The sequence below is a fragment of the Bos indicus genome, chromosome 2 (assembly GCF_029378745.1).
Source record: "Bos indicus isolate NIAB-ARS_2022 breed Sahiwal x Tharparkar chromosome 2, NIAB-ARS_B.indTharparkar_mat_pri_1.0, whole genome shotgun sequence".
Classification (NCBI taxonomy): Eukaryota; Metazoa; Chordata; class Mammalia; order Artiodactyla; family Bovidae; genus Bos; species Bos indicus.
In genome coordinates, this window is record NC_091761.1 from 127,877,552 (window position 1) to 127,891,372 (window position 13,821).

Genomic DNA, 13,821 nt, shown 5'->3' on the forward strand with positions numbered 1-13,821 from the left:
CCAGGCAAGAGTACTGGAGTGGGGTGCCATTTCCTTCTCCAGAGGATCTTCCTGACCCAGGGTTCGAACCCAGGTCTCCTGCATTGTAGGCAGACACTTTACCATCTGAGCCGCCAGGGAATTCCTTAGGGAACCCAGGGTCCCCTGGAAAAGGGAGCGGCTGCCCACTTCAGTGTTCTGGCCTGGAGAATTCCATGGACTGTGTAGCCCATAGGGTCGCAAAGAGTTGGACACGACTGAGCAACTTTCACTTTCACTTTTTCATCAGATAGTCCATGAGGTCAGAACCACTCAAATAATACAAAGACATCATGTACCTTTTTCACTCTCGTGTTGTACAGTGGGGTTTTCCATAGGTTACTTGGAGATATCACAAAGTAACAAATACAGAAGCAGATACAAGAATCTGTCTTCTATTAAGGCGGTCATTAGATATGTACAAAAATATAAAACAATGCCACTCTTCTCACTAATTTTGTTTTGGAGAATAACTGAGATGACAATGAATTCATGATTGTTCTACTTAAATGAATTAGTAAATAATTATTTTAAATTTCTAACTTTAAATAGAAATTTTAAAATTTTATTCCTCATTTTAATTTTTAATATAGTAAAATCAATATTAACTGAAAGCTCTTTGAGGTCCTCAATAATTTAAAAGAATAAAGGGGTCCTGGGACCAAAAAGTTTATTTATAGGAAACATGAGGAGTTACAGGACAAAGTTAAGTGATATCACAAGGAAGCAGTCAGCCAAATCTAGAATTTGAGGCAATCTACAGTTCAACTAACTGGATTTTCACCAGTCAATGGCAGAAGGACAAAAAGCCACAAGTGGGAGTTAGAAGGGATTGTTGTAGATTAAGAAAAATTTATGACACATAACAACCAAATATGAGTTTAATTTGTTTGAATCCTAATTTGAACAAACCAGTGAAAGAGAAAATATTTTGGAGACAACTAAGGAAACTGGGGTGGGGGTGGGGGGAGGGGAACCTTTCCAGTGGCTTATCGGTAAAGAATCCACCTGCAATGCAGGAGACATGGCAGGAGCTGCGGGTTCGGTCCCTGGGTCTCAAGCAAGATCTGTTGGAGAAGGAAATGACAACCCACTCCAGTATTCTTGCCTGGAAAATTCTATTGACAGAGGTGAATGGGGGCTACAGTCCATGGCACTGCAAAAGAGTCGGACACGACTGAGTGACTAAACAACAGGGAAACTGGATTATACACTGGGAACTAGATAGTCTAATGGCATTATGGTAAGGAGGGAAGGAAGGTCTGTACTAGGGGAAAAGTGCTTTGGTAAGGTAAGGAAATGTCATTACTGTTTGGAGATATACAGTGAAATAAGTAGAGGTGAAATGACAGTATTCCTGGGGTGCACTTTGAAATATTTCAGGGAAGAAAAAAAAAAGGGACAAAGCAAATGGAAGCAAAATCTTGATAACAGAACTGAAGTTATGAGGAAGTTGATTCATTTTTGTATATGTTTGAGAACTCTTATAATTAAGAAGATGAACTTTAAAAACTTAAAAAAAATAACGCATTGCTTCCAAGAACTTTTCCCCTAGTACAGACCTTCCTTCCCTCCTTACCACAAATGCACACAATTTGAATAAAATAAAGGATATCTTTAAGTGCACCATGAAGGTAAAATATTTTGTCAGTTTATGTCTGGAGAGTGCCTCATCTACTGTTATATTCCAATAAAAAATACAAGGACTTGGTAATCATCCAAATAGCTCAAATGTTCTAACTCAGGGCCTCCCTCTACTCAAGTTCTATAGCATATCTCCTTCCCAAGCCAAAGAAAAATAGGACTATTTATCAACTTCTGCAATAACCTAAATTCCAAAAGAGAGCTTTTAAAAGTCAAAATCTGATCTGATTTTCAACTCTTATTCTTTTACTGAGCACTCTTTGGTTGGACAAGGTAAAGTTGAGCACCAAATAATCAGAGTACATGGAACGTGAGCAAGTCTTCCAGATGCACATTCAGTTGAATAGTGAGGTATGACTAGAGGGTTCCAGTAACTTTTACATAAGTACTCAACTCCAAATCAGAATTGTTCTGTTTTTCATTTCACTGGTTTCTTTTTTATTTTTGGCTCTACTGCATGGTTTGCAGAATATTAGTTCCTCTGACCAGGGACTGAACCTGGGCATGGGCACACGGCAGCCCTAACCACTGGACCACCAGGGAATTCCCACTCATTTCTTTTTGTTATTCCTTCTTACTCATCATCTTAACCACCTGTTCTTTGATCACTAAAGGGTCCAGCATGTCCAAGATGGTAGTCTTCTTAGTTTTCAAGTCACCCACTCATATTCTCACTCAGAATCCCATTTGTTCCCACTTACAATTTTTTTCCTCCTCAACTCAGAAAGACCATACACAAAATCAAGAGTCTGGAAATCCTAACAATTTAGGGTTTATATATTTATTTCCAACTCCTAACACTTAAAAAAGTTAAGAAAGTAGCACAAAGGTAAGAAAGAACAACAGTATCTCATCACTGCAAGGAGGGCTAATAAAACTGTATAAAATACACAAGAGAAAGAAAATACACATATCTTCCATCAATGCCAGTGATGAATAAGAACATCCTTTAATCTGTCACACACAAATTGTGGTCACCTGGAAGACACCTTTCTCACTTCAAAGTTATAAAACATATCCACTAACATTCTTATGACTAACGAAGCATCCATTAATGCTTAAGTATAAGGTAATCATTTTTTCATGAACAGGGCAGAGTTAGGTAAAGGAGAAGAAAGAAATCAATGCTGTAAAATAATCCATAAGGGAGGGTGGCAGAATAGATAGCAGTTATTGCTTCTACAATAAATTATAACAATTTTCAAGGTTTCCAAACAAAAATATTTGTTAGAGGAAGGATAAAGTTAGCATGGTAAAGAAGAAAGAACCAAAAAACCAAATAAAAAGAACCTGGTTAAAGTCCCAAATTGAACAGTTCTGCTATTCACCAGCTATGTGACTAAATAAATCACAATTTCTCTGGGTCTAGATTTCCTCATTTGTATTATGGATATAAGACTTGGTTTGTCTGTAAAGATCAAATCAAATAATGGGTATGAAAGTGAACTAAACTTTATATAAGTGTTCACGAAAGTGACAATTTTAAAACTCTAAGTCTGATGGTTCAAAATTCTATTTGAGTCTGATGGTTATTTAGCATTAGCTGGTACTAAGAAATTTGATTAACATAAAAGTGTGTAAGTAAAGTGAAACCATGCACGACTAGTGAATAGTTCTTCTTGTTTCTGCTGAAAGGCTATATAGATTTTTTTTTTTTAAGGTGATGATACTATTTTCCAAGATTAACTGTTGAGATGAAGGACAATCATGTTAGGTCCTTGCTCCAAGTGAAAGTAGATTTGAGAAGAAACTTTAATGCCTCTAAACAGATCAGCAGATTTCAAACAGACAAGCTGTAAGCACTGAAGTGACTCATTTAGAAGCTATTATCAAGTCAGCAACCAGATAGAATCTAAGATTCTTCAACTTCAAGTCCTCACTTGGTCCTCTAAGGTCTCAGGTGTTTTGTCTGACCCACAAAGGCTCATTTTTACAGAGGCTTCACAGAAACAGGGACTGCAATGTGAAAACAATGCAACTGAATAGGCGATGACTAAAATTTTCAGGACATCTTTGGTTTATTTCATAAAAGACCTTCAATAAGTATTCAGCAATTCATTCAAATTCATTCAAATGTTTCCCTCAACGGATATCTAGGAAAGTAAAGTGCATAGAATTCATGCCTTGATATGAGAGCATGAATATTCTCCAATGTTTCGGAGGCTATTTATTTTCACAGTTAGTCATCAGAGTAAGTCTTTTTTTATAGTAGTCTTCTATTTAGATGAAAAAAAAATTATTCTGTTATTGCCTATTTTGTTTCCAGATGAAGAAAAGGAAATATATAAAGAGAAAAAAGTAAAACAAGAAACAGAAAGAGAAAGACGGAATGAAAAGGAGGCACCTTATAGAAGCTAATACTTTAAGCAACTTAAGTGGCTTAACTTCAATTAAAATTTAATTCAGCACAAACAATTGGAGGTCCTCGAGCTGGTGGCTCCGTTCCAGCAGCTTGGTAAAAATGAGTATAGCACAGCCACAGGAGACTGGAGATGGTTCTTAAAAATAACCAACTCTAACTAGTTGACTCACTAAATAGAAAAAAATACTAAGGATGTAGACTTATTTGTTAATTGAGTTTCCTTTTAAAACTTTAAAGGTGTTGATTTTTCAGACATAAAATTAATTCACACAAGTCAAGAGAATGCTAGACATGCTGCTGCTGCGTCGCTTCAGTCGTGTCCAACTCTGTGCGACCCCATAGACGGCAGCCCACCAGGCTCCCCCGTCCCTGGGATTCTCCAGGCAAGAACACTGGAGTGGGTTGCCGTTTCCTTCTCCAATGCATGAAAGTGAAAAGTGAAAGTGAAGTCGCCCAGTCGTGTCCGACTCTTCACGACTCCATGGACTGCAGCCTACCAGGCTCCTTCATCCATGGGATTTGCCAGGCAAGAGTACTGGAGTGGCGTGCCATTGCCTTCTCCAATGCTAGACACAGTATATGGCAAATAAGCAAAAAAAAAAAAAAAAAAGTAACAACACAAATCTTTTGGTTCAGATCACTTTACTCCTATTAATTATTCTTCACTAGATTTGCTATATTCTGACTAATACTAAGTCACTAACTGAATGACTGAATTGTTGTGGACATCAAACCACACACACCAAGATCCCAGTTACTAAGCATCTGCCTATGTGTCCCCGTTCAACCAGTTAAAGGATTTTATTTATTGTGATCAAATGTGGTATACTGCTGATCCCTGTCTACTTTAAGGTCCATTTGTGGAGCAATCATTTTAAAACAAAATAACATCTATGAAAAGGTACCAAATACAACTTTTATAATTCTTAACAGATTTATAGTTTATAAGCAGAATGTATACTGATAACAGGGCTTTCCCAGTGGCTTAGCAGTAAAGAACCACTTACAATGCAGGAGACACAGGTTCGATCCCTGGGTGGAGAAGATCCCCTGGGGAAGGGAACGGCAACCCACTCTACTATTCCTGCCTGGAGAATCCCATGAATAGAGAGAGCCTGGTGGGCTACAGTCCATGGGGTTGAAAAGAGTTGGACATGACTCAAGTGACTGAGCACTCACACACACACGATAACAGGTTTAGAAAGCCTTTCATTTACAATCCAATTTTCTAATCCAGCTCTTAGTGGCCTCAACAGGATTTCCATCTTTGAAATTATCTTGAAAAAGAACATAAAGACACATGGCAATGAAATTCTCCCTGTCTGTCTGTTTCTCTCTCACACACACACACCGAGAGTATACATGTGATTCAGAACACATTCATGAGACATGTATCTTCAACTGTAGGACCATTCTAACAAGGGCTTCATGTAGCCCAAGTCAACTTTACAAAGGGAAAGGACAGAGTCTGTACTTTCCTGCCTGACCAGCCGCAGGAAATGAATGATTTCTCTAAAAGGCTGGACTGTTCCACTCCACTTGGTCTCTCTGTACATGTTATTCAAGCTGCTGTTTACTAAAGACATACCTGGAACTCAAACTTGCTAAAGACTATTTTCAGAAGGGTGGAACCACAGAGACATGATAATGAAAGCAAATTACCTCAAGAATACACTTGGAAATCAGATTTTGTTCTGAGTTTATAAGTCCTTTTAAGATATACAGAGCTATCATTTTCATAGTTCCATTGTAACATTTTAAATTACTTCAAAATTGTTAAAGTTTAAACTATCATAGTAATCTTCCAAACTTTATGCCATGATAATGGCAACTTACTGTGGGTCTGACTCATACAATGTTACAAATGGTGCGCAGACTTCTACAGCAGAAGGAAATTAGTGACACCACAAAGGATGAGAGTTTCAATGTTTAAGACAGAAATGGAAAATGAAAACAAATACTGCTCAGACTTTTAAGGGGGTTTTCTCCAATTTACTTATTTTCTCTGAGAATATCATGGAGGAGGAATTTTATGCACTGGTAATATAACACTGCTTTTAGGGATTTCTTTGGAAGGAATGATGCTAAAGCTGAAACTCCAGTACTTTGGTCACCTCATGCAAAGAGTTGACTCGTTGGAAAAGACTCTGATGCTGGGAGGGATTGGGGGCAGGAGGAGAAGGGACGACAGAGGATGAGATGGCTGGATGGCATCACTGACTCGATGGACGTGAGTCTGAGTGAACTCTGGGAGTTGGTGATAGACAGGGAGGCCTGGCATGCTGCGATTCATGGGGTCGCAAAGAGTCAGACATGACTGAGCAACTGAACTGAACTGAATTTCTTAAAGTTATCATTTCTACTCTCAATTCCCCAAACCAGAGGAATTTACCCTAACAACTACATGGCCACACTCAGCTATATCCAAGTCAGTGTCTCAGTGTGACTGTCTCTCTCATTACTGTTCTCATGCTTTCTTCTTTCTCTTCCCCCAGCCTACCTCTCAGGCTTATCTGTGCTCTAATGATGCTGATCTCTTGATTTAGGAACTTCTGAGCACAGTGAAGATAGTGGAAGTCTTTAAATAAAGATCTTGATCACTGCCATGAACTTGTTAGCCAGAAAGGCCCTATAACATCAGTGTGATAAAATAATGAATTCTATTCAATGAAAGGTTTGAACATGGTTTGATATGAGTAGTTTCTAATAAGTATGGTGAAGATATTTAACATGTAATGGACACTGAAGAATTGTCAGTTTACTTTTCCCTTCCTCCTTCCTGAGATTAAAAATGAGGTAACTGACCTCCAAGATGGAGAAGGCAGTGGCACCCGACTCCAGTACTCTTGCCTGGAAATTCCCATGGGCGGAGGAGCCTGGTGGGCTGCAGTTCATGGGGTCGCTATGAGTCAGACACGACTGAGCGACTTCACTTTCACTTTTCACTTTCATGCATTGGAGAAGGAAATGGCAACCCACTCCAGTGTTCTTGCCTGGAGAATCCCTGGGACGGGGGAGCCTGGTGGGCTTCGGTCTATGGGGTCGCACAGAGTTGGACACGACTGAAGCGACTTAGCAACAGCAGATCTCCAAGAAGATGAGATAGCTTGCCCGAGGTCCCAGGGAAACCAGGGACAGGGCTCTCTCTGCACAGATCCAGGCCTCTGCCCCTCACATTTTCTACTATGCCATGGTTGCTCCCCTTTTGATGATGTGGTAACATCTTGAAATGTGCCCCACACTTTATTATTTTCACTTACATTCGCCTGAAGCTTTTGTTCAAATGGCAGTTGATAAAAACTTAAATTCCTCCTAAAGCCTACAAATGTTTTTTTAATCTAAAAGTTCTATAATATGATTTCAGCATAAACCGAAAATTAGGTTTAGAAATTACTCCCACAAAAGTCTTAAGGCAGCACTGGCAGGCAAGCAGCGGGAGGCTGCTCCAAGCCTCACAGGGGCGTATGATACCACCAGCGTGGGCATTAACACCAACTGAGCTGCAGAGAGAACCTGTCATACAGCACCAGAACCAGAGACTGGCTTGTTCCTATGGATGGAATGGCATGTAACAATCATTTTTTCAGAGCAGAGAGTGGGCCTGAAAAAGCTCTCAGTAGAGTTCTATTGCTCTCCACCAGCTTGTTCTGGCATCAGTACATTTCACCAAGAAATTAGGCAATTAGCAGAAAAAGCAGGAAAACAACCACTGTGGGCACCAAATCTTTTCTCCCCCACAGCTTTCTAAAAACAGTCACATTTAAAGTTTTAAGAATTATGAAAGGTACTTTTTACTACATGATGTTTTATTCTTCTGTGACAACTTTATTCTATTGACTTTTTTTTTTTGAGCCAATGTTCACTTTCTTGAGATACCTTCTCTTTGAAATCTTAGTTAAGACTACATATTAAGGGTGGTGTTGTTGCTCAGTTGTGTCCAACTGTTTAGCGTCCCCATGGACTGTAGCCCGCCAGGCTCCTCTGTCCATGGAATTTCTCAGACAAGAATACTGGAATAGGTTGCCATTTCCTTCTCCAGGGATCTTCCCGATCCAGGAATCAAACCCATGTCTCCTACTTGGCAGGCAGATTCTTTACCACGGAGTCACCTGGGAAGCCCATATAAGGGTGAAACTCATAGAAAAGGTCTGGAAGGATGATAAACACTGAACCTAAGTTCAATTATCTCTGTGAAGGGGAACTTGATGACCAAGGTTGGGAATGAAGGGGACTCATTATCATGTACTAGCTGTATATTTTTAACTGATCTTAAGAAGGCTTTTTTTTTTTTTTTAATATATACTGTAGACCTAAGATTTTTAAAGAAAGCTAAAGAATATAGGCTCCAATATTCAGTGCTCTCTGTTGATTTAACACAAAGCTCTAAAAAATAAATATATATCTTGAGGAGTAGATTTTCTGTCAGGAAACCCTGAATCTTTCATCCCACTTCTCACATGTCACTTTTTACATGTCGGGTACCTTACATATACAAGCCCTAAACATATACAAGCCCTCAAATATCAATCAATTTCCAGGAATAATGTCTTAAAAAGTTTGTAAGTGAAAAGTGAAACAGATGAGTTAGAAACGGCTGTGACGAGTTCACTTCCTTTTCTGAACCAGATTCCCATCGTTTTTTGTGCTATTACTGGTATGTACCACAATCAAGCACTGTATTGAGCTGTTCAAAGAAGGCTTTTTTCAAAGCATGGCAGTCAAACTCACTTGCTCCAAGCCAAAAATGGAATAGGAGGAATCCATGTATTTTAAGACACCCTAAGGGTGTGTGCTTGGTGGCATGGTCTATTTTTAGGAGTTATATTGGGAAACTCCCTTTGTGAATGTGTGTAGGAAAAAAACAGTAATAGAAGGGTAAGTATAAATTATTTCATTCTTACAACAGTCCTGTCCAATATGAGCTAGGTTTTTCTTCAAATGATCCTGTAGTTTTAATTCTTATAATTTCCAAGGCTTACTTCTATGTTCATATATGTAACCAAAGGGGTTCCTAGAAGACTTTATGACTTATTTTCAATAAAGAAATTTTAAGTCCTCAAAATCTAATTAAGTGAAGCAAAAAAAAAATTTTACGGTCCCAGAGAATGATAATAGAGAACAGGGAATGGGATTATAGCTATCAGATAATTCTCACCTTGTGATGCCCAGAAGAAGAATGCACATGAATTCTGCTACCCACCAAGTGACAGCCTGTCAATATTTTTTCTTGGATACTGTTCATGATTGATATGCTTAAAAAATAAACAGCAAAGCATGTTGTGGCATTTGTGTCAAGAGGAATACATTTCCACTGCCACGTCCTAAATTGTCTATTGGTATAAATGCTCTCAATCCTTGGCTTAAACCTTTTTTTTAAAAAAGTATGAATGTTCTTTGCCTCGGATCTGTTTGCTAGGGGAGAACAGAAGTTCTTGAGGAAAAAAGCTTACTGCTTATCAGGGCTCTTCACAGCCCTCTCCACTTTGGTCTATGGAGAGAAAATTAGAAACATCCTTCAACTAGCAAGAACAATCACAGGGCCATAGAGCAAGGTAACTGCTCTTATTCTATAATTGTATTTAACCAAATATGGTCAAAGTCATATTATAAAAAACTCCTATTACTCCCTAAAAAGTAGGTTAAATGAAAAAGACCACAGCAGTAATCAGCCTCCTAAAATTCCATGCTTAGCTTTAAAAATCCAGATACACAGGCCATGTGTTTCCTAACACATGAGAAGTCATCTGCTTAGAAAGTTCCTCATAGTTCCATGCTCATCCTGTAAAGTCAAAGATGTCACTGCATCTACACTAAAATAGCTCCTGGTGCTGCTCTTGAAATATAGAGTAAACATACAATAAGTTCTTAAAAACACAGAGTGGTCACATGCAATATACTGACACTGTGAATTATCCATAATACTCACGCAAGTTAAATGTGTCCATCATTCAGCTGAATTTTAATACATTTCTTTAGAGAACATAAGCAAGCAAAGTGAGAGATGGGGAGAGGATCAAACTGAAAACAGTAAAGTATGTACTCAAGTTGATCCCCAACTATAACCAAATCTTACCTTTTCAGGTCAACAGTTGTGACACTAAACACAACTCCTTTGAGCCAAAGAATCATGAAGAGCCTCTGGGAAAAGGGGCAGTTTCCTATGCTTTCACCATCACTGCCAGCCTGGGAAACAGAAATGAACATTAAAAAAAATGTCAAAGTGATGATACACAAAACTACAGACCTTTTTCTGAATTTTTATTTTCTTTTATTTATTTTATTTATTTATTTTTTTTTTTCTTTTTCTGAATTTTTAATCAAGGGTACGAGGAGACAGGGAAAGTTGCTCTGTGGAAGGAAGAAACTCAGGTCTTTCATTGGCCTCTTTCTCTCTATTTGGCCATGCTTCGTGGTTTGCAGGATCTTAGCTCTCCCTGACCAGGGATTGAACTCGGGGCCTCAGCAGTGAAAGCGCACAGTCCTGACCACTGGACCACCAGAGAATTCTCACCTCTTTCTCTTCTTAAAAATGGCTAGCCTAATACAGCATTGTCCAAGAGCACTTTCTGCAATGATAGAAACTACCTGAGTCACCACTGTCCCAAACAGTAGTTATTTGTGATACGTGGCCAGTGAGTACTTAAAATGTAGTTGGTTCAACTGAACTGAATTTTATTTACTTCTAATTAATTTATATTTAAACAGCCACAAGTGGCTAATGGCTACCATATTGGATAGCACAGGTATAATCAACCCCTAGGGGGAACATATATCCTTGTGTTGGGGCAAAAACTATTACAGGTTTTGTGAAATGTAAGTTACTTCTTACTCTATGAGACAGTATTCTTTACAGGGCAACACACAAAAAAAGGAAACACGTGCTTGCCTCCAAAGAGTAAAATAATCACCAACCTCCCCCAATATTTAAATCGCCAACTTAAAATAATAATTTTTAAATTATTCATTATAAAAATCCCGTATCCTGTTTACACATTCCTTCAGGGAACAAGAAAATAACAAAAGATATCTTTAGAATAAGTTATCTGTGAAAGTTGTATCTGACTCTCTGTGACCCCATAGACTGCAGCCTACCAGGCTCCTCTGTCCATGGGATTTTCCAGGCAAGAGTACTGGAGTGGGTTGCCATTTCCTTCTCCAGGAGATCTTCCCAATCCAGGGACTGAACCCAGGTCTCCTGCATTGTAGGCAGACGCTTAACCATCTGAGCCACCAGGGAAGCCAAGTTATCTATAATCCTACTCAATTGATTTCACTGAGCTCAACAATGACACAAAATTTTCCTAAAAATCAGAGTGAGACAAATCTTTAACTCCATCATGTAGGTCCCTGAGTTTATAAAGGAGGGAGGGAACAGGAAATCAGAGAAAGAGCCTGCAGGGTAGAAGAGAACACTGTGATACTGACCAGCAGCCAACACAGCCCTCTTGACCATGAAGTCTGTGAATAGAGCCAGAAGTTACCTTTCAACAAGTCACTCAGATGTTGGTAAAAGTACTGTTTATTTTCCTAAAGTAATTCTCAGAAACTTCAGAAGCCATTTCAGTAAAATGCTACATTAGTAAAGTCATTAATTCCTATACAACAGGGAAATGGAGGGGAGTTAAAACAAAAGCAGTTACCTGATTAAAGATAATATTGATACAACCAACAAAATACATGGGCATATAAGGAGGATCTCAGAACTCCACCCTAATCACATAGCACAGGATATGCTTGGTTTCATTAAAAGAATTTTTGATCATTCTTTATTAACAAAACATCAAATTGTAGCCAGCATGAATTATATTCATTTCTAATACTATACTTGTACAAAAATTTACTTCCTAAAGAAGGTCTAGTTCTTAAACTTTGGTGTTATTAAAAACAACCTGAAGAGGGGCTTCCCTCGGGGCTCGGGTGGTAATCTGCCTGTGATGCAGGAGACTGGGTTCCATCCCTAGACTGGGAAGATCCCCTGGAGAAGGAAATGGCAACCGACTCCAATATTCTTGCCTGGAGAATTCCATGGACAGAGGAGCTTGGTGGGCTACAGTCCATGGGGTCACAAAGAGTCAGACAAGACAGAGCGACTAACTCACTTTTCAAGGAGAAAAAGTGGGGCATCTGCTGGACACATGAAGAAACACTGATGTGGAAAAGTTAGGACAGTAATTTCTTCTTCAGAGCACAAGTCAGTTTACAGTACTAAGTCACCCCACTAGGTTAAATGTATAATAAATCGGCACCCAAATCTGCTTTTTAGAAGATGCTGACCATCTAAACAACATATGGAACACGGATAACATACAACTAAATTTACCACAGATAAAAAGGTAACATACTACCTTTCTACACAGCTTAATGATTAATATTTTCATATTTCATACAAACCTGTAGCTTCATATGCCCCAATTTTCTTTTATTTTTTGCATTTTTTCCCCTCCCGGTTTTAATATCCTTAGCAGCAGAAGTATAAATATAAGAAAAAAGTAGAACAAATTGAGACTTACTGGAAAAGCAGTAGTTTGATAGACAAAGAATGAGTATGGCTTATCGTCTTCACCCTATTCCATTTATTTAATCTATAAAATTAACTGTATTTTCCAAGTCTCTGTGACAGCAGTGCGAAAATAAATAAATTGGTAAAGAAGATGTAATAAAGATGTTGTATCTAAGCACCTGGAAACATATTAAACTGCAGACACGTTGGAGGTACACCATGACTGCTACAGGGCGAGGAAACTGTGCCTCAATTTCCTGCAGCGGCCTGCACAGCGCAGCCTAGAGCACAGACAGGAGAATCCTGGCACGTGAACCGCTTCATGAAAACCTGCTCAGACTACAAATGTCCCTGTGTCTTCACCCCTTTTGTCTATAATTTTCCACCGGTTTTACCAATTTACTTCTCTTTCAGGTATAGCAAAAGCTTGTTACACATCTCATACTCCTCATCAAGCTACTTTCCTTTATGCACAAGTAAAAACATAGCATGTAGGAGACTTCCTTGGTGGCCCAGTGGCTGACTCTGCGTCCCAGTGCAGCGGGCCTGGGTTTGATCCCTGGTCAGGAAACTAGATCTCATATGACACACTAAGACTCGGTGCAGTGAAATAATTAATTAAAAAAAAAACATAGTATGTGCACTCTCCAATACAAATCCGGAAAAAGGCTTTTTATTAACTACTCTCCTAAAACTCAAAACAATTCAAATAAGAAATAGCACCATGAATAAGTTTTTCCAAAGTCATAAGACCACTAGAAAATTGGGAGTTACTAGTCAGATGATATTTTCATAAAGTAGAGTGAAACTGTGGAAAAACTCAAGATTTCCAGTAGTCATAAATCAAAACTTTCTCTTTTAATCCAAGTTGTACTAATAAAATTCCATTTCAACAAAGTTAAAGGATCTAAATCAAGCTTTTGAGTATCAACTACAATAAATAGTTGGTCCAACCAACTGAGGAGGGTATTACGGTACAATGTAGTATACAAAAAGCATACTACAACTGGGAATCATGGTATCTTATTCTACACTGTTTTGTATTGATGACAAAAATGAACATATAGCATTTAAAAAGGTACATACAGCACTTTAAAAAGCATTCATACAGCATTTTTTCAAAGTTTTGCTTTTTCTATTTCTTCTAACAGTAACATACACATTTTCAATTTTTTTATTAAATGAAAGATTCTTTAAACTCTATAGTGCTTTAAAATTTTCAAAGTTTCACACACAATTTCATATAATCCCAAAATTACCCTTTTTTACTCCTACCCCTCTACTGCCCCTTTCTCCT

General features: G+C 38.4%; 1 protein-coding gene across 1 annotated transcript in view; it reads right to left on the bottom strand.

The window, feature by feature from the left end:
- Positions 1-13,821, bottom strand: part of CLIC4 (chloride intracellular channel 4) — a 76,882-nt gene that overhangs the window by 29,049 nt on the left and 34,012 nt on the right. Inside the window, exon 2 of the mRNA XM_070776367.1 lies at positions 10,098-10,207. Within this exon, the coding sequence (XP_070632468.1) occupies positions 10,098-10,207 (110 nt within the window). The remainder of the gene's footprint in view (positions 1-10,097; positions 10,208-13,821) is intronic.